Genomic DNA, 21,626 nt, shown 5'->3' on the forward strand with positions numbered 1-21,626 from the left:
ATTCGTTTCGTTTTGTCGCTGGCATTTTTGCTGTAATTGTTGTTGGCTTGTATTTCTGTTATTTTTATTTTTTTGTTTTTTTTTTTGGTTTTACACTGTCTAGCCAACGTCTAGACAAGTGCATACCACACAGACAGTCGAAAGCGAACACACGCAGCGAGTGGGAGAGAGCGAGAGAGATGGAGGGAGGGAGGGAGAGAGAGGGAGAGAGAGAGAGAGAGAGCGAGCGAGAGTCTGTTTGTTGCACAATTCAACTTTTAGCTCAAAAACTCATTGCCCAGCTCGGCCGATGAGGTGCCCCAGCAACCGCCCCCCCCCCCCTCCCCCCTGTTCGCTCTCCTCCCCCCTCTGACTGTGTGGGTGTCCGTGTCTGTGGCTAAAAGTATCCTGCAGCCATATTCCAATGCAGTTTTTTTTTCTTTGCCTCCTGTGGGTTTCTCTTGTATTTGCATAAAAAAAAAAGTTGTTTTTTTTTTTTTGGCATCCGTTTTCCTGCTGCGGTTGTGGGCGTGCCTTTTGGGCATTTGTCGGCCGCATTTGCATAGAAAATGTGCACAGTGCCAAATGGACATAAATAATGTGACTGATGGAAATTGTTTAGCTTTTAAAATCGACGTCAAATATTGAAGCTTGTGCTGCAATGACATTAGCCTAAAGTGGCTTTTAATTGAAGCTATGAAAAGAAACGAAAAGCTTAGGTCAGCTAGTTTTAAGTTAAAAGCCTTCATGTGCTTTACAAATATTAAATGATGGAAGCTTTAGGAGTTAATATTTAGGCTTAAAGCTCTGACAGTCAATCAACTTTGTAAGATTTTACTCAGATGCCTTTCCATATTTCAAGAGCTTTCGATTCTACTCTCTTATAGCTAAAAGCTTTCGCGTGCTTTTAAAAGCTTTACTAATAAGTCCACACAAGTGATAAAAGCTTGACCCTTTCGGACTAAAGCTTCAGCACTGAATAAATTTGAAAGCTTTAACAATTATTGTAAAAGCTTCTAAAATCTTGCGTTAAGCAGTTTTTAGTGAAGGTATTTGACAATGCTTTCACGTCTCTTCAATGAAAAGGGCTTAAAGAAGGACACAACTCTTGAAAGAGTTAAGCTTTAAACTTAACTGAATTGAAAGCTTTCATATGATCACAAATTCGTTTTAAAATCTGGTTCAAAACAGGCTTATGTAAAAAAACGATTAAATATTGCTACAGGAATTAATATCAAGTGCACTCTAAAAGTTCTTAAATCAAAGCTTTTCATTCAACTTAAAGTAGTTTAAAAGCTTCTGAGACAGTGTTAGAAATTGCTAAGCATATGGACGCTGGGTAACAAAAAGAGAGAGTTCGGCAGTCAGTCAAGTTGAAAGCTTTAAGCAGTTAGTGCAGCAAATACTATGTGGAGACTTCACTGTACTTCTGCTTGGCTTTGTCGAGCAAATGTTACGCATACGCCACGTGCGATACATTGGCAAAGAGCTCGCGCCCACAACATGCAGACTGTCTACTGGAATTCAATCACGCCCTTTGGCCACGTTGGGGCATTAAAATGCACTTAAGCATCGCGGCTCAAACCACGATCGAGACGGCGGGTCGGAGGGGGAGGGGGCTGGGTGAGCGGTGCGGATAGGCGGCTGAAACTTATGCAAACTACGCGACCAAATACAACTAAAGTCGCAGTCGCAGTCGAAGTCGAAGTCTACAAAGGAGTCGACTGGAGTCGCGTCTAGACAGCCAGTGAAAACTTTGACGCTGGGCAAAACTTTGGCGCTGCCAGCAAAAAACAAGTGTGAGCACTCCAGGCGAGCGTCACGACTAGTAGATACCCTGTCTGTCCTACTTTTTGTGTATATATAAGCTCCACATTTTGAAAAAAGAATTCTTGAAAAACTTCTTTATGTGTACTGTGATCCTCGTGATTTTTTAAGCAATACCATAAATCAAGGTTACAGCTTAAGAAAACTGCAATTTTTAATAATCGATATTTATCGATTTCGGAAAAAAGTGAGGTACTTTATGGCAAGTATGATCACGTTAAGGATCTGTGCTTTCTAGGCACGGAGGCAAATTCCTCTGCTGGTCACAAACATTTGCGCAACTGCAATATATCCTAACTGAAAATCGATATATATCGATATCAGAAAAAGGGCAGAACCTTATTGCAAAGACGATCACGATTATATATTTTATAGGCGTGTTGATGCACTCTTGTGCCTGTTACAAGTATCTGCACAACTGCAATATAGCCTACCTGAAGATCGATATTTATCGATTTTGGAAAAAGTGCAGTACTTTATGGCAAGTATGATTACGTTTATGATCTGTGCTTAGTAAACTTTCTAGGCACGAAGATAAACTCCTCTGCTTGTCACAAACATTTGCACAACTGCAATATACCCTGTTTTATAGCCTCGATTACAGGGTATACGGACAACAATGCAGCTGAAGCGGCGACAATAGATTTTGTGCCTTTGCTTGCGAGTTGCGAGTCGCACTTTTGAGGCGCGCGTCTCTGGGTCTGGGGCGAAAAGTTTTACGCGCTGACACGGCAGACATTGTGACGACGCGGCGAATGGGAACAATGCCTCAAATTGACATTTAATTGGTTTGCAAATTAGCCGTTGCCAGGAAGTGAAAACACGCCTCCAGCTGGAGACGGAGTAGAAGTAGGAGCTGGAGCAGGAGCAGGAGCAGCCGCATTGGAATGCAGCCACAAATGATGCAGTGCGTCTGGCTGCTTGGCTAATTGCAGCGGGCTAATCAAGCCAAGGCTTAAAGGCGGCAGCTGGGCGTGGCAAATCTAAATGCCGCCCAAATAAACAAGGACGCGCAAATTGGCCGCTAATGAACGAAATGAGATAAAGCTTAATTTGCATTTAATAATATTAACGCGTCGCTTGTGGCACATAAAAGTGGCAACAATTGGCGAGAGAAGGGGAAGAGGGGTTAGACAGAGAGGGGCAACAGCATAAATCGCATGCGGTTGCCATGACTGCAGCGACCCCTGCAGCGGTCTAGACAGGCGAGACAAGGTCTGCTGCTGCTGCTCCTGCTCCTGCTGCTGCCAGAGGACAATCTAAGGACAAACGTGGCTGTCTGCGCCAGTGCCGGCTGCCAGAGGGAGGGGGGGGAGCAGTGGCAAGGGGGAGGTGTGCGACAGCTCGTAACTTTTGAATGCAGCTCAAGCTGATTGAATTTTATGCTCAAACCCAAAAAAAGCAAATCAACTTAAATGGCAACGTGATAGCAACAGTCCCTGCCGCCGCAACACCCCCTCCACCCTTTTTCCACCCCCTGTTCCCCTTCGAGCTCTCCTGCATTGTGGCTTCCCCCCTTTGTCCACAAATTAAGCGGGAGTTGCAGCTGCTGCAACGGGCATTGTAAGGTCAAAGGGGAAGCTGCAGCTCCTATCACTGGCAGCTGCAAGGGGGGAGGAGAGGGGGCTGGGGTATTACCTCAATTCTAGTTGGCTTTTCTGGGTTTTAACTGTGCTTCGCGTCAGCAACTTTGCGCACTATTTGTACCCCATTGAATTGTGTCCTTCCAAAGGACAAATGAACAATAAAACGCGTCGCTCACGCATCGACACAGCAGAGCGGGAGGTGGGCAGAGGTGTGGAGGGGGTGGGGTTGGGTAGCTGCTGCGGGGCGGAAAGCATCCTAATGCACACTTGTGTCATATGCTGCAGTTTCCTGAAAGCGCAGTCGACACGTTCAAAGTTGCAGTTTTTATGCGAAAAAGTTGTGTTTGAATGCGAGCAATTGAGAAAGACTTAAATAAAATATTAAAAGCAGCTGCTAAAATCTTAAGATTAAACAAATAAAGTAACTAAAGCTAGATACAGAGGGAAATATAAATATTTAAATAATTTATGAGCATCAGATAAGAAAAATGAATTGAAAAAAGGCTAAAATCAGCTGGAAATATTATTTTAAGTATTTTTCTGTTCTAGATTTAAGTACAATCGAATTATGTATTGCTTAAAAGCCTTGAAAATTTTAGGAATTTAATAAACCAGAGCTTAGGGCTTTTTAGCCCTTTTTAGTAGAACAAACAAAAAGCGAAAATTGAATTTGACTTAAGTTATTTCTCGCTTAATTTCATGTTTTGATGGAAAATTTTAAACATAGTTTGGCATAAAAAGAGTTTGGAATTCACTTACCCGAGTTTTGAACAATTTTTCACAATATATTCACGTGATATTGTAAACTGAAAAAGTAGAAAAATATATTAAAATCGAAGTATAAAGTAATAAAGAAATAAAACTTAATATAATATATTAAAACAAGTAAGACGCTTTAGTCGGGGGTGCAGGACTAGGGGACGGCTCACGCTAGGGAGGGATAGGGGCGTTTATAAAGGGAAAGATACTTGATCTGTTTATGCCATCCTAGACGCTAAATCTGAAATTTGATAACTCTAGCTCCTAAAACGTAAGAGATTTGCTCAAGAAACAATATTTCGATATCAATTTTTATCGATTGCTTGGTAACGTGGCAAGTTATCGATTATCGAAAAGAAACTCGTACTGCGCGGGCACTAGGAGGACCTAAGTTCATAATTTAAAGACTCTAGCTCTTCTAGGTTCTGAGATTGACGCGTTCGTACATACGAAGCGACGCACAGACAGACGGACGGACGGTCAGACTCAGCTATTGATGCTGATCAAGAATATATATATACTTAATGGGATAGGAGATGCTTAATTCTGCCTGTTACACTCACTTTCAATGGGTTCAGGGTATAAAAAGTAGAAGATTCTTGTTTAAGCTTTAAATGAAGTTAACTTAACTTAACTTAAGCTTATAATGTCAATAGCAGAGTATTGTTAAGCTTTATTTGCTTTCACTCTAAAAAAACTCCCCCCACCACATTATTGATGCTTTGAACCCAAAACTTCTTGCCCCTCCCCACTAAAGTGCACTTCCAGATGCGGCTGTCAATTTAAATTTGGTTCTTTGGAACTCTGCTAAATGCGAGTTGACAAATGATTTTTAGGAGTTAAGTAGGGGTATTCCCGCAGTTAGTTGAGCTGCCAATTTATTTAGTGGTGCGTGCAAAATTGCGGTTATAATTTTAATGTTAATGTTGTTAGCCACGCACTTTTTAACCACTTTTTACCACCCCGCACCCCGCCCCTAACAGTAAAAGCCCAACCACAACGACAACAACAAAGACAACAAGAATGTTGGAGAGAAGCGAAACGGAACGTGCAACAGTGTCTGTTGCATTGTTGCAACGGGCTGTGTGTGATTTTGTGTACGCGCTTCGTTTGCAAGTGGCAACCACAATTTAATTAAGCCAACAAAACCAACAAAGAGGCAGGTGAGGGGGGGAGGGGGAGCAACAGCAGGGGGGGGGGGGAACCCAGGCACCATCATTATGAGGCAGGGCCAAAGGCACCGCAACACGCGGATAGACACATGCGTTGCGCTTGTTGCGAGCTGTTGCAAGCGGGGGCGGGGCGGGGGGCGTGGCTTTGCATCAGCTGCAACTGCAACTGACCGCAAAAGTGCACTGAGCGAAAAACTGTATACGAAATTGTTATATAAATCTAGGTTGAATATTAAATGCATTTACTTCCGAGTTCAAAAGTTTAATATTATTTGTTATTTTATATAAATATTATAGATTGCACTTAAAACTTTTGAAACTTGTTGACCCATGTCTATATACGAATTGTCAGGGTAAGATTTTGACATGAATTTCGACTACAAAATATGTATTCAGATTTAAATGCCAGATTATTTTAGAGGGAAAACCATTAAGAAAAATCGAAGACTCATGAAAATCGGTTGAGTTTTGACCGAGTTATGCGAATGGGAAGTTTTGACCCATGTCTATATACGAATCTTAAGGGTAAGATTTTGACATGAATTTCAACTAAAAAATATGAAGTCAGATTTAAATGTCAGATTATTTCAGAGGGAAAACCATGAAGAAAAAGCCCAGCCTCATGAAAATCGGTTGAGTTTTGACCGAGTTATGTGCATGGGAAATTTTGACCCATGTCTATATACGAATCTTTTGTTTTCTTCTGATAAGATAAGAGCCTCTTACAGTTGTATCAGGGCCTAATTTCTTTATCTGTAAACCGCAGCTAATCCAGCTTATTTGTGAGTTGTTAAGGTTTTAAAACTGGCTAGGAAAGCATTTCCTCTAAAAGACATCTTTATTTCAAAGGGCACAAAATAAATGCATTTAATTATCTTTGGTCAGGCTTGGGTTGTGGTTAACGCGGGCACATGGCATGGCGGCCGCCGTCCACGGAGAGGCTGAGGCCCGTGGTGAAGCTGGCCAAATCGCTGGCCAGAAACGCAATGGCATTGGCCACCTCCTCCGAGGTGCCGGATCGACCCAGGGCGTGCGTGGTCTTCGAGCGCTCCAGGAACTTCTGATATTCAGCCTCGTCCATGCCGCCGCGCTTGTGCAGATTCGTGACTATGACGCCGGGATTAACACAATTGGCACGCACACCCTTCGGGCCCAGGTCGAGGGCGACGCTGCGCGTGAACTGATCGACGCCCGCTTTCGAGATGTTGTAGGCCAGCAGGCCGGGAAAGGAGCGTATGCCGTTCACGCTGGACACATTGACAATGTTGCCCTTGGTCTTGACCAGCTCCGGAGTGGCCAGCATGGTCAGCTGATAGATGGCACGCAGATTGGTGTTCAGCACGCGATCGTACTGCTCCAGGCAGGTGTTCTCAATGCCGCCCGTCTCCATGATGCCCGCATTGTTCACCAGCACATCCAGTTTGCCGTATTGCTCCATTGTCTCGCTCCACACACGCGCCGTCTCCGCCTCCTTGCTGATGTCGCCCACAACCACAGCTGGTGCGGCACCAGCTGCTTTGCACTGCTCGGCCACCTGCTTCAGATTCTCCACATTGCGTCCGTTCAGCGCCAGGCAAGCGCCGCATTTGGCGAATTTAACGGCTGTGGCGGCGCCTATCCCGGAACTGGCGCCTGTTATTAGCACAACTTTGCCGGCGAAATTCATGTTTAGATTATGCACAAAATTAGCTTGGCTTTAAAATGCGCTTCTGCCGCAGCTTTTATTTTGTGTTGTCTTATTGCTTGATGAGTTATGTGTGTTATGTGTATGGGAAATTTTGACCCATGTCTATATACGAAAATACTAAATAAGATTTTGACATGAATTTCGACTAAAAAACATGTAGTCAGATTTAAATGCCAGATTATTTTAGAGGGAAAACCATGAAGAAAAAATCAAACCTCATGAAAATCGGTTGAGTTTTGACCGAGTTATGCGAATGGGAAATTTCGACCCATGTCTGTATAGGATATTTGCCAGTTTTAGATGCCAAATTGATTGATTTGAGGGTCAGTCAGTCAGTCAGGATAAACAGTTTTACATATATAGATATATGATAAATTAGCTCATATGTTATCTTTTATTCAGTAAAAATAATTCTCTAAAAAATAGAAAATTCTCAATTTTAAGCTCAAATTTTGATCTAGACAAATCTACACAAACTCTTGTAAATTTCTCTGAGTGTAGGCATTGTGAAAAAATGACTTGTTGTCGTCAGCATTAATGTGTCATTGTTGCAGTTGTTGTTGCAGTTGTTATTGTTGTTATTGTTGCAGTTGTTGCTGTTGTTGTTGTTGTTGTTGTTGTTGTCCATCTAACGGGCTTCACTTTAGTGCTTGGCCTCAGCTCAGCCCCACTGCTGGCCCCCCTTTTAGGCAGATGCTACAACAATGTTGTGGCAATAATTTAATTAAATTGAACGCTTTAAGTGATTTGCATTTTAAATTTCAATCAATATGTGGCAAGGCTTGCAGCACCTGCCGCCACAAGGAAGTCGTCTGGCGCCAAGCTGCACTCTCTGTGTGAGTGCCCCTCCTCCTCCCCTCTCTTGGTTGCTTCCCTTGTGTGCCCCACGTCATCTAATCATGTAGAAACCATCCATGTCTGGGCGCCGAACCGACCATCGAGACTGTCAGCTGGGCGACTCGGAAAATTGCTCACTTTGCTGGCGGAAACCATAAGCCGTTGCAAGTGGTCAACTGCAGTCCCTGCCCCTGCTGCTCTCTCCTCCCCCCTCCTCTTGTGCCCTGTTAAAGTTGGCGGAAGGATGTGTTGAGGGCCAACGCCCACTGTTCCAATTGCATTAAGTGCTGAATAACTTTGTCGCCTCGATTTGCACTCGGCTTTACGAATTCCCCAATTGGCAAATGGTGCGAATTTAATTGCACCGACAGCCCGGGCCTGGGCCAAGCTCCTAAGTGTATTTAAATTATCCGCCCGGACTGTCCACGTTGATAACTTTGTAAAACCCGAACTTATTTCTGTGCAGCATGCACTGGAAATCTTGGTCTTTGACTCTTAAAATCTCCTTATATATGTATATATTTCAATTTTCCTAAAATTTCTTTCTTTCTTCTTCTATTTTGCTATCGTTCTATCTTGCTATCTTTCTACCTATCTATCTATCTATCTATTTATCTATCTATCTTTCTGCATTTAGTTTTATTATATAAAAATAAAATATTATATTAAGTTAGAGCTCTTCCTAGACTTTATTTGGATTCTTTGTCCATAGTCGAGCAAAGACTTTATTAAGACTTGAAACTTCTTCTATAAAACTCTGTAAAAACTAAACCGATTTAACTATTTGATGCCATTTTCTTTTTTTTTTCTCAAGATTTTTTCATTTTAAATTATTGCCAAAATATTGAGTGATGACATATTAAATGAATAGCCCAATCTCTGTCCAGACGTGGAACTTCCATTAAACCGATTTCTTAGATTACCTCAGCTGCTAAGTCTAATTCTCTCCCAAAGCAGGGTATTTAACCGTCGTATACCCTTTACCTTATAATGTTTGTGTTTCGGTACTGCTGATTGCATTTCTTGTTTTTTGTTGCTGCTGTTGCATAAAGTGCAGCTTTTCTTGTAATTATTGCACACCATCTCCATCATCAGCACCATCATCATCATCATCATCATCATCATCATCATCATTACCATCATCATCATCATCATCTCGACGTGGGCATTGTTCTTGGCCAACCATTGCCAACATCATGCTCCGCCTCCTTTTCCTTCGCCTCCTCCTCCTCTCCCTTCTCCTGCTCCTTCTCCTGCTCCTTCTCCTGCTCCGTCTCCTGCTCCGTCGCCGTGTGGCGCGTCTCTGACTCCTTCCGGCGTCAGTTTTGCCGTGGCAACTTCCTGATTTTGGTTTAGGCGCCGCCAGGCTGCAGCGTCGCCCAAAAAGGCGCAAGTCTAAGGACTTTTGTCTGAGTGGATTTCGTCCTGCAGTTGTTTTCCTCAGCTTAATTCATGCACAATTCACATGCACAACAATTTTCACGTGACTTCATTTTCAAATTTTCGCATTTTGCAGACTTTTGCCTGACTGTGCGCTACGAAAATAGCCTGGAATCCAACAAGAGTCATAAGCGACTCCCTTCCCACCCTCCCTGCCTCTCCATATATATATATATATATATATATATATATATATATATATATATGCGATGTTTATCTCGGCAGATCTGCGGCTAGAACACAAAAATGATGTTCTGTTGTCTTTTGGGTCTGCGTTTTGTATTTTTGGATTGCTGCTGTCTCCGAGAGAGCGACAGAGAGAGAGAGGGAGGGAGAGGGGGAGAGAGAGGGAGGGGGAGAGGTATTACAACAAAACTTTGATAGCCATAATGAACGGGCCCCCCACCCGAGAAACATGCGAGGGGAAGAGAGGCGGCGAGTGGGTTAGAGTAGAAGCCCTTAGGAGCCGTAGATTTGTCGAGACCGGGACGGATGGGCGGCGTCTGGTAGGCGGGGCTGTAGCACGCTTCACGCTTGATTTTCATGTGGCTGTTGTTGTTTGACGGGCCAAGAAATACACACAGAGAGAGAGAGCGAGAGAGCGAGAGAGCGAGCGAGAGAGAGAGAGGGAAAAACAGATGAGGAAAATGCTTTTCAATTTATTTTTAAGTACGAAAATAATTTTTGTTCACGCAAAATAAAAGCAAGGCACGACACACGCCCGTCGCAGTCGTTGTCGTCGGCACCCCTCCCTCAACCCCTCCGGATCGTGTTCTAGGTATATATATGTATATATATATATATACGCATATGTCTATATGCTGCTGCCGTCGTGTGAAATATTGGAGACAAGCGGGCACTTTTTATGTTAGCTGCAAAAGTTGTGTTCAGTACGGCGCAGGTTTGCGTAAAGATCGCAGCGCAGCGAAGTGCAGACTGCAATTGGGCTGAATAACGGTAGACGAAACAAAACAAAACAAAACGAAACGAAACGAAGCGCGTGCCCCACGCCCAACGCCCACTCGCACACCCACATATACCTAAAATACATATATATATATATACAGCTATATATATAAATTTCTCATTCATAATCAGTTCTTTTCAATATTTATTTTTGTGCGCTGGCGAAAAGAAAAAAACGAAAAACAACACGCAAACTAACTGTTGCAGCGTGTCGGTGTGCGTGTGCGTGTGTGTGTGCGTGTCTTGAGTGGATTTCAGTGCGCGTGTGTGTGTTCGTGTGCGTGTGTGTGCAGTTCCAGTTGAATTTGAAAATTCCAATTGGCATCCAACTAGACGCCTCATCGGAGCCGCCGCCCGGCGCATTCTTCGCTGTCATGTGTGAAATTCTTCCTCGTCTCCGGCGGCGCTCTCTCCCAACGGCTTGATTAGCGCTCTCGACTGGTCCCCGGGGGACTGGTTCGGTTCGGCTCGTTTCGGTTCGGTTCGGCACGGTTCGGTACGGTCTTGGGTTTTCTTTCGTTTCGTTTCGTTACGTTTCTGTTCTTTTCTTTTTGTTTCTGTTTTTTTTCTTTTTTTGCTTTATTTTGCTTTTGGGTTCGGTCCTTTTTGTCGCATGCGCCTGTGGCGGGCCTTTGCGGTCTCGTGGTCTTCCATCGATTTACGCAGGAATTCACTGAATTTACGTTTGCTCAATGTCAAATTGGCGTTCGACTTTGGTATGCGTACACAACTACAAATACAACTAGAGTGTAAGACTAGCTACGGCAAGCCGAAGTGTTAATGCTCTAACAAACTTTAAAACTCGCTTTTAATATAACTAAACTAGTGCTATTTGAGGTTATGTTTTGTAAGAAACAACTACAAATACAATTAGAGAGAACGAATAGCTACGGCAAGCCGAAGTGTTAATACTCTTACAAACTACAATGCTCGCTTTTACAGTAACAAGACAAAATCTATTTTAGCTTATGTTTTGTGAGAGTTTTAGGTAAAATGTTATAGGATAAAAAAATGTGTATGCTTGAAACTTTTATTATTTTAAGAATTTCCCTTATTTTATATATCAAAGAAAATTAATTAAATTATAGAAAATTTATAGAAAAATTGTTTTGAAATAAAAGAATATGAAAACCATTTCTCCTAGACAGAAAGTAGCTAAGATACTCTCACATACTATCCAAACTATCTCTACAGCAGCTTGAGCAAAAATTAAATTTTTGACATACATAGGTATACACTATGTTATACTTAATCTATGTAGTTTGTAGTAAATATGATTTATCAAGTTGGAGTAAAACAACAAGAGGAATATTGATACTCTATTTCAACGGCATATCTTTAAGCTTGTAAGTCTGTGCATCATAAGATCTCCTAAAAAGCTCCAAAATGCTTTTATATGCACACTTGACAAACAAATGAATATGCCCAAAGTTAGGGTATTCGAACAAAACACAACTTGTATTATCAGGTATCTATATTCAACTAACAAATGCCACGCTGTTATCGATAACATTTTGTTATCGCCGCAGCACGTTGCACATTTCTTACTTCATTTTTTTCTTGTTGTTTTTTTGGCTACCCTTTATTGTCGCCCCTCTCCCTTGCACTCATGCAAATTCCTGTGTTAGCGTCCGTTTCATTTTTGTTACCGAAATAAATTAAAGAATTTAGCGACTTGTTTAAAAATAAACTGGAATGTTTTTTCTGAATTGGCTAAAACGCCTATGGCCAAATGTTTTTGTTGTTGTGCGAGGCTTTTTTTTCTTGTTTTTCTTTTATAACGGGAAAAAATATGGTATTTCCGGTCAAGTTGGATTAGATTAAATCATAAAGGTAGTCGAAACAAAATCTTCTGAATGCAAATTGCTTGCGGCACACTGTGCGGCCAAAAGTTTTGGAGTTCGTAGCACTTGTCAGCACTTTATGGCTTGGCTTTATTTATCTTTCTCTTTTTTTTTGGGGGGGGTACTCTTATTAATTATGGGTCTGAGCGAGTTTTTATGATCGCACATAAATTGCAACTTAACGTTGATCCCAGATCCCAGAAGCAGGAGCCCGTGACGTGATAAAAAAAAAAAGAAGAGAGATACCCACATAATGGCAGACAGACAGAAGCTGGCGGGGAGGAGAAGGGGGGGCAAATGAAGAGGCAATCAAATAAATTGCAAAAACAAAAAAACACAACAACAACAACAACAGACGGCAGAAACAGCAAACACAGAAAGCCAAACAACAACAACAACAACAAACGAAAAGGAGATCAACAACGAAACGAAACGAAACAGTAGCCGCACTCAGCGCTGCCTAATTGTGAGGGAAGAAGGGGGAGGAGGAGGAAGAGGAGGAAACGGTTGGGTTGGGGGGCGCAGGAGACAATAACATTTGCCAGTGTAAATGATGATTATAATGAAGATGAAGATGATGATGATGATGATGATGACGAGGCTGACTGCTGCTGTTTCATACGCCAGGAATTTCAATAAGAAAACAAAAACAAGAAAGAGCAGCTATTTGCGGCACGCCGAAGATTGAATACCCTTGTGGCTTACGGCTTTGCAGATATGTGAGGAGAATTTGATTCTACAAAAACGAGATTTTTAAACATTTCTCCCATTTTAACCATACGAAAAAGTAGACCAATTTTTTTTATAAGATTTGGGCTCATATGTGAGAAGCAAGGCAATAATAATTAATAATTTTTTGAATTGGTTAAAAAAACTGGAAAAAAAATGTTGATTTTTGTAATACGCAAGCAGAGCAGACTAAGTATACCCGAAAATTAAATAGGTTGCAGATAGAGTTTCAGAATTGAGAGACAAGTTTGTAGAGGAAGAGACTCACAATTAAGCATGGCTATATCTAGTCAACAGCTACTGATCAGGCATATATATGCATATAGATTTAATGGAATGAAAACTCTATATACGATTCATGACAAAACTGTAATACTGTTTGGCAGTGTATATAAAGCGAACTTTAAGATAAAACTGCGAAGTTTTGAGCTAAAAAGATGGAGCTGAAGTTGGGATTGGAAGCTGCCGCGACTTGGGCCTTGATTGTGCTGCATATTTAAATGCCGATCAACTTAACATTTTATTAAAATTGCATGTTGACGTGGCCCCCGCTCACTCCCCACCCTGCCTCCCTCCCTCCCCGCTGACTCAGCCCAGCTTGGCTGTGCAACAATCTGTCTCTGACACGTTTTGGGGCGCAACAAAGCGAAATGCCAGCGAAGATCATGCCACATATTAAACGCGGCAGTCAACTAGTCAAACTGTCCATCCGACTGACTGTCAGACTGACTGTCAGACTGGCTGTCAGTTTGACTGTCTGTCTGTCTGTCAGCTGCTCTTTGGGGGCGACTCCAAAGACAATTAGTGAGCCGAACAGAAGCTCAGGTTTCTCGAGATGTTTAAGGGTCTGCGAGAGGGCCTGGCGCTGGGGTTGGGTCTGGGACTGGGACTGGGTCTGGCGGGGCCTAGACTGAGTTCTTGTCTATATCTAAATCGTGCATCATGAATACAAAATGCCAGGCAAAAGTCATTCCACCTTTGTCTGGCTCTGTCTGGCTGCTCTCTGCCGGCTGAGCGGGGCGGTGCGGGGCGGGGGGCAAAAGAGGCAAAAGGGGCACAAACACAGCAAGTATGCCATTAATTTAGCTACTTTAATTTTAGCCCATTTTTGTTGTCGCTTGTAATCTTTCGTCATACAGCGGCAGGCAGCAACAACAACAACAACAGCAACAACAGCAACAATAACAAATGTGCGGCAGAGGCAATGCAACAGGCGTGGCAGGGCAGAGACAAGACACACAAGCATAAAAGCCAAAGGAGGCGCGCTGTGCGTTGTTATACCCTTCTAGAGTGCAGTTTAGCTATGTCATTAAATATGTAACGCATAGAAGCAACGATCTCCGAGCCTATAAAGCATATATATTATTGAAATCTAGCAATAGAAGTTTCTTTATGCTCGTCTCTTGATCTTCGACTGTATTTTTCTCTCCATATCAATCTTTCAGTTTTAAAGCCAACAAATTTGTCTTCTTGCTGTATATATATGTCAATCACAGCTGAATCGGGCGACTATATCATATTCCTGATCAATAAACAATTCCTTATGCTCGTCTCTTTCTCTCCGACTATCTCTTTCTCTGCAAACTAATCTCGCTTTTGTCTTCTGCTGCAGACAATGTATATGTCAATTGTCAGCTGGATCGGGCAACTATATCATAAAGCTTATAGCATATATTAGCATATAGCTGCCAAAGGAATTATCCGTCTCAATTTATGATCCGGATCCAAGCTCTGCATTTAAGAGTTCCAATATGCTATTTTTATATAACAGCCGTATCTTATGGACATCGGTTTACTATATATCTATATAGTTCCCTTTAGAGAATAGTTCGCAAAATAATTTTTTTGTTTGATAAAGCATTCTCTTTTTCCAAGACATCTTTATCAGAGTTCAGCTTCGCAATGCTCCTCACATACCCACAAGGGTATTTAATCTTCGGTTTCAGTCTTTCCTTTCTTCTTGTTATTCTTATGTTTATATGTATATTTAGAAAAAGAAGGAAAGAAAATTGTTTCGCAACGACAACGTGGATGATAATAAAACTGAAGTCGCGCGAAGTGCAACATAAATTTGCTCAAAATATTGCACATACGCACCGTGCGCCGTGGACTCTATTTGCCTTTGTCTCTGGCGGCAATTGGCAAAGAGTGCCGGCACACACACACACACTCTCATGTTGTGTTATTTATGCCCGCGTCTGTTGCTGATCTACGCCCAGCGTTTCCGCCCGCCTCCCGCCCCCTAAGTGCTGCACATTAGGAGGTGCTCTGGGCGGCAGTGGGAAATTATGTTGCGACAGAAACATTGAAACAAGGACAGACGACAGAAACAAAAACAACAACAAAATGCAGAGGGAAAAAAAAATATACACAAAAAAAATAGACTCAAAAGTGGGCGACCACACAACAGAGTGCACTGAGAGAAAAGGCAGAGTGTGTTTAGTCAGTTTTTGGGTATATTATGTATACGCCGGGTAGATTTGAAATGCTGTTAAATGTGTGAAATGGCAACTGATCATAACATAAAAAAAAGCCTTTATCTACACTTTAAAAGAAGTTAAACAGTCACTTTTTATGGCACGGTTTTAATCATACAGTTTGAGAGTCACAGCGAAATATGCATATAACGAATATTTCGGGTGGATTTGAAAATGCTGTTAAATGTGTTTAAAAGGCAATCGGTTATAACACAATAAAGGCTTTATCTACACTTTAAAAGAATTGAAAGAGTAATTTTAAAAAAAATCTTCAAGTCTCTCATTTAAAAGTCACAGTTTGAGAGTCACAGCTTAATATTCATATTACGTATTAAAAATCTCCATTAAAAACTCTCCATTTTGTTTATTAGTTAACTAAAAATGAACTTTGAACTTCAATTTTGGCAATACATATTAAGAGCCAGCAGTTTAGTTACTGCCCTAAATTTACAGTTACAGTTTGAGAGTCACAGCGAAATATGCACATAACGTATACGCCGGGTGGCTTTTTAAGAGCTAATGCTCTTTAGAAGTCGCAGCTTAAAAGTTGCTCTGCTTAAGTCACAGTTTGAAATTCGCAGTTAAAGAGTCATTGCCTTGGAGTCAAACTTTAAAGGAACGGTTCTAGAGTTTCTAGCTTATACTTCACAGTTTTTCAGTTCACAATTTAGGAATAAGATTAAGTTTGACAGACTTTGTATAAGAAAATGTTCAGTTCATATACAGTGAAAACTCTTTTGAGCGACCGTCGCACTGGTTTTATCCGCTCAAGAGGAGTGTCTGTAAAAAGAGTTTTCACTATGTACACTATATATAACTATATACTGTAAAGCTGCCAGTGGAAACACGGTATTTATCCAGTTAGAAAATACAACGTTCTTACTTCTTTTTGTATTAGATAGATATATAATGGAACTAATTCTCTTCGTTTGAATTGCCTTTCAAATGATTTTTAAGCATTACTCAACTCTTTAGTACTTTTCAACTATCTTTAACCCCTTTAATATCTGTTTGTTTTCTTCTACTTAATTTTGCAGCAGCTGCTGAGCGTTGGGTCAGTTTTGTTGGGGCTTCAATTGATGTTCCACTGTGGTCGTTGTCGAGTGCAGTGAACTATCAATTCGCATACAGCTGACGCTGTGGCCCCCACGCATTCAGCCAGTGGCGCCGCGGGGGCCCGCTGTACAGCAAGCACATTGGTCGCGTTCAATCTGACGCTTCTGGCAACAATCATATTGTGGTCGGCACAAGCCCTCGCGGTGCCCATGCACAGCAGACAAGGCCAGAGTATTGCATACTTTTGGGCGCCCAGCAGGGAACGGGAACAGCAGGAGCCAAAGCCGAGCAACAGCAGCAGCAGCAGCAGCAGCAGCAACCAAAACAACATACTTCAGAAAATCTGTCGGACATGCCAGAACGGCAGCAGCATCCAGAGAACGGAAGCATATCGCAAACATATTGGAAGCGCCGCAAGTGGAAACACAGCCAGTGGAAACGCGTCAAGTGTATATAGTGCGTACGATGCGACGCTTCGCGTTTCGCGCAGTGTAAATAGTGCAAATAATAAGTTAGATTTAATTATAAAACGCATCGGCAGCAGCCAGAGCAAAGTGTTGCCCAAACATAATTCGCTGCCAGCCGCAAATTTGCCTAATAAATTACCAACAACAACAACCGGGACACAAACAGAAACACGCGTCTATCCCGCGCCCGCGCCCGCTCCACCTCCTCCGCCTCCTCCTGGTCGTCGTCGTCGTCGTCAACATCGTCGCGCCGCGTCGCACTCGACTGACGTTGGCGTCGCCGCCGTTGCCCCTGCCACGGCATTCGGCTCGCCCGCGTCCATGTTTCTGCCATATCAAATTAATCAACGTGCTACATTGTTGCAGGCAACTAAAACAGCAACGGCAACGGCAACAATTGCAACGCCTCATGTGCCAAGAGCAACAACAGCAACAACAGCAACAACAGCAACAGCAACAACAGCAACAACACGCAACACTCTGCATGCTGCGCATCGAATTTTTAATCGTGATATAGTCCGAACAGCGACCACCGCATCACCTTTGACATCACAACAACAACAACAACATAAACAACAACAACAACCAGCAACATCGACAACATCAACATCGACAACAACAACAACAGCACGAGTCGAATTCATACTCTATACGGAGATATACGAAGAGAATTCACATTTCGATACGAATTTCGTTACGGATTTAGCGGAAAAAACGCCCAGCAAAAGCTTTTGGCAGAAATACGGTGAGTAGGTAATATATTGAAAAAGAGAAAATAAACATATCCTATATTGTCTATAAGGCTGCCAGTTATAGCCAGAATTAAATTAAATAAATAACAAACACATGTTTCAACGAGGGCTGCAAAAAAGGTTATTGGTTCGGTTCACATTTGGAACTAAGGCAGACAGGCTCAGTTCATATTTTCACAGACAGATTAAATCCGAGCTGTCGGACCCCAAAAAATGGACTCTGTTTCAGTTCAAGCGCCAGAACCAATATTATATTAAAGTTGGGATCTTGTATGAAATAATTATGTTCTCAACGTATTCAGAAATTTAAGATGGAAATCTTAACTTTACTGTCGGGCTAGCTGGGAATCTGGGAGTTATTATGATATAGCCATACAGCAAAGTTAAGATTCCGATCTTAAATTTATGATACAGTTCAACAATTGAATTCATCTGCAATTCGATAGGTTGATAGCAGACAAACAATGGTTAGTCAGACGATGGGAAATTCAAAATATATACAGTGGAAATTTTCGCTCAAAAAAATTGGATCATATCTATTCCCCCTCTATAAGGCGGACACTCCTCTAGAGCGGACAAAATATACACGATATTTCACTGTATATTTATTCATTAAAATATCATTTCTTTTAGTGATCTGTTTAGTATTAACTTAGTTTTTATCTGGCCGGCTTTTGGTTGCTTTGCGTCTGTTCGTTGCTAATAATTCTCAAGGGGTTATAGCTTCGGACTGAAGACAAGGCCTGGCAAATCTAGAGGCGATAGCAAAGTCTGCTATGATAACAGAATCGGGCGGATCTTGAAGTAGCTATGCAGACAGTCTGCTCAGACTTGGAGCTTATAGATTGTTGTTGTTGATCATTGTTTTATATTTATGTTGCCTTCTTTTTAAAATTTGCATATTTTTTACTTTATAGTTCCACTTTTGTGGCTCAAATCATTGTGAATCAGCCCATACCCCATTTCCCCTCTATAAGAGGAAGTCTCACACGACAATCGCTGTCCGCCCGAGAGAATCATTCAATATAAGGAATATAAATCCACTTTCAAGACTTAACCCTTAATAAGTTAAGCCACACCCATTCCCCCTCTATAAGGCGGAAACCTCTCTTGAGCGGAGTTTTTACTGTAAATGATACCCATTAAATTCCTTCAAAATGTTCCATACTTTCAAAATTTTTAAATTTTCAAAATTTCCATATGATTCATGAAACCTTTTCTTCCATTTCTGTTTGGGCGACTCCCCAGCTCTGTGGCCCAACTTGTCGGGCTTAAAAGACTGCAACAGCTATGAAGATGTAGATGTGGGTTTTTTTTTTATTATTTATTCACTTTTTTTTTCGAACACAGCTGCCGCTGGTTAACATAATTTTCGTGGGCATTTTTGCAACTCATTTTTGACTGCATAAATACAACGCCAGCTAAAAGAATAACAACAACAAGAAGAAGGAAGCGAAAAAAAAAACAACAGACGGCCAAAAAAAAAATACATATATATGAAATAAAATAAAAAGAGAGCGAAACAAAAGCAGAAAAGGCAAAGCTAAAAAAAAAAAATTGAAATCAACTTTTTCCAACGAATAAATTTCGAGTTTTCGATAGTCTCGGTCTGCCACAGACTGTGTCGTCGTTGTCGTTGTCGACGTTGTTGCTGTCCTCCAGACAGACGGAGACCTGGCCAGCAACAACAACAGCAACAACAACTAATACAACAACAACAACAAGTCGCAGTCTGAGTGGCTGCGCTCTACGTGGGCTCCAACAGCGTCAGACTGTCTGGTATGCCACGCTCTCACTCTGGCCGCAGAGATGCAGAGGTATATGTGTGTGTGTGTGTGTGTGTGTGTTAGTGTGTGCGTGTGTGTAACGGCACTAAGTTTCGTGATTGCCACATGTGGCTCCTTCTGACGCTGGCGGTTGCCCACTCTGTGTCTGTGTTCGAGTGTGTGTGTGTGTGCAGTTGTTGCTTTTTCAGTTGTCGCTGCGTTGTCTGACTGTGTCTGGCCTCCGTCTGTGCGCCCCGCCCCCCCTCCCGCTCTCTAAACCCCTCTCGATCTGTTCATTCATTCGTCTGTCTGTCTCTCTGCCTCGTCTGACTGTGTAGGCGTCAGCCCCTCGTCATCATCGTCGTCGTCATCATCATCGTCATCATCATCAACACGCGGCTGGCGCTCGCATTGGCCAATGCATAAAATTATACAGAGACATGACATGGTTTTGAATAATTAAGCGGAACGCCAAATGGCCTCCGCAGCCTAACCCCCCCCCCCCCCTTCCCTTTGCCTATCCACTGCGCTGCCCACTTAGGGCTTGCGACTTTTTAAGACCCAAACATGTGCATTGGATTGCAGAGCTTGCTGCCCCGCCCTCTCTCTCTCTCTCTTCAACCTCCCCTTCACTTATGACCAACAAAGTTGTCATTTTACAACTCAATTTCGAAAGGATTAGGACTTTTGCCGGCTGGGCGAAGGATTTAACTTTTGGGAGTTGAAATGCATGCTGGCAACATTTTTTGGGCATAGCTCAATGGCTTGCAAGGGCAGCCGAAGCCGTTAGGGCCTAAGGCCCAGTTAGGAGTCCAATATGGCCGTTATTAGAGATGGTTTTATATCTAATCGATATATATCGCATAAAATATATACTCTATACATTTCAAGCGAATACATTTCAAGAAATATCCAGCAAGTAGACTCAACATTCTTTAATGCATTTGACCTTTTTTAATACCTTTGACATACAAACTCTATAAATATATAATACATTAGAGAATATGGCACCATATTATAAGGATCGATATGAATACTTAATTATTAGATGTAGAGCGATGTATATATCGATATAGAAATAAGCTATGTATTTATCAATATGAATAGGCGAGTTGTATCGATGTTGGAAATTTACAAAAATAAAACATCGATACCTGAAGCTTCCTTATTCTTGAGTGGTTGAACAGAGTGAAATGAAGATAAAGAAAGAAACAGACAAATCCGCCCTTATTCCGCCAAAATTGGAAATTTACTAATTCTTGCACTTTGGCATATGCACACATTTGTTAGCCATGTTTGAGCCCTGAAAACATCACAAAGTTGGGACTATACACAGCAGAGTTAAGCTAGAATGCATTTCGGATAGTATAGGGATAAGTGCAAGAGCACGCACGATTTTCGATAGTAAAACACGAACACATCGTATAAGATCGTGCGTGCTTGGGTCGTGTGTGTCAGGCAAACACGACACGCGGCCAGCACTAACATTTAGAAAGGTTGAACAACAACAGCAATGACAGACATTATTGACAGCTGAGAATTGTTGGCTCATTTGAGACACGCTGGACACAGGTACAATTGTTGTAGTTGTTGTTGTTGCTGCTGCTGTTGTTGTTGTTGTTGTTGTTGCCACTGTTGCAGTTGCTTAGCTCTGCTCTGCTTCGAGCTGTCACAGTTGTCTGCTGTCTGCTGTTTCCTGTTGCTGCGGCTGCCACGACAGACAACGTCTGTAGTCTAGACATAAGAGCACGATAAGGGCGGGCAACGGGGTGCATAGCCTGGCGTGGAGGATGAGGGAGGAGGTGGGGAGGGGGTAGGGGGCTGTGACAGCTGCCCAAGCTCAGGTGAAACACCGGGCGCGCACATCAACCGTCTGTTTTGTCGTCTGTAAAGTTATGGCCTAAAGAGTTGTCGTTGTTGCCGCCGTTGCCCGCTTTGGCGGTTCGCTGCGCCCCGGCGGTGCGGTGCGGGGCGGGTCGGTGCGGTGCGGTGCGGCAGTTGACAGCCTTAGATCAGAAGTGCAGTTGGCAGTTGATTTATGGCGGCGTTGAGTGCCTTTATGCGCACCTCAAATATGACAGAAGGCGTTGCAAGAGCGGGCACACAAAAAAAAAAAAAAAATAAAAAATACATAAAACCTGCCACAGAGCCTGCCCCTGCCAGTGCGCCTGCCCCTGCTCCTGCCGCTGCCCCTGGGGCAAACATTGACGGAAGTTGTCGTCCTTTTGCGCCCTTTCCTTTTGCGGCCGCTGCTGCTGCTGCTTGTTCTGTCCATTCACGCA

General features: G+C 42.5%; 2 protein-coding genes across 2 annotated transcripts in view; one reads left to right on the plus strand and one right to left on the minus strand.

Moving 5' to 3' along the window:
* Positions 1–6,142: 6,142 nt before the first annotated feature.
* Positions 6,143–7,138, minus strand: LOC135431039 (uncharacterized oxidoreductase TM_0325-like). The gene has a single exon (XM_064685947.1). The coding sequence runs from the start codon at positions 6,987–6,989 to the stop codon at positions 6,222–6,224; it is 768 nt and encodes a 255-aa protein (XP_064542017.1). The 5' UTR covers positions 6,990–7,138; the 3' UTR covers positions 6,143–6,221.
* A 6,523-nt stretch (positions 7,139–13,661) lies between these two features.
* The window catches only part of LOC135432396 (AF4/FMR2 family member lilli-like), a 77,000-nt gene continuing 69,035 nt past the window's right edge, over positions 13,662–21,626 (plus strand). Inside the window, exons 1-3 of the mRNA XM_064688091.1 lie at positions 13,662–13,696; positions 16,462–16,815; positions 16,901–17,571. Of these exons, the coding sequence (XP_064544161.1) occupies positions 13,662–13,696; positions 16,462–16,815; positions 16,901–17,571 (1,060 nt within the window). The remainder of the gene's footprint in view (positions 13,697–16,461; positions 16,816–16,900; positions 17,572–21,626) is intronic.

The sequence above is a fragment of the Drosophila montana genome, unplaced genomic scaffold (assembly GCF_035044405.1).
Source record: "Drosophila montana isolate Dmon_TW-CO22-7 unplaced genomic scaffold, ASM3504440v1 contig_1455_1, whole genome shotgun sequence".
Classification (NCBI taxonomy): domain Eukaryota; kingdom Metazoa; phylum Arthropoda; class Insecta; order Diptera; family Drosophilidae; genus Drosophila; species Drosophila montana.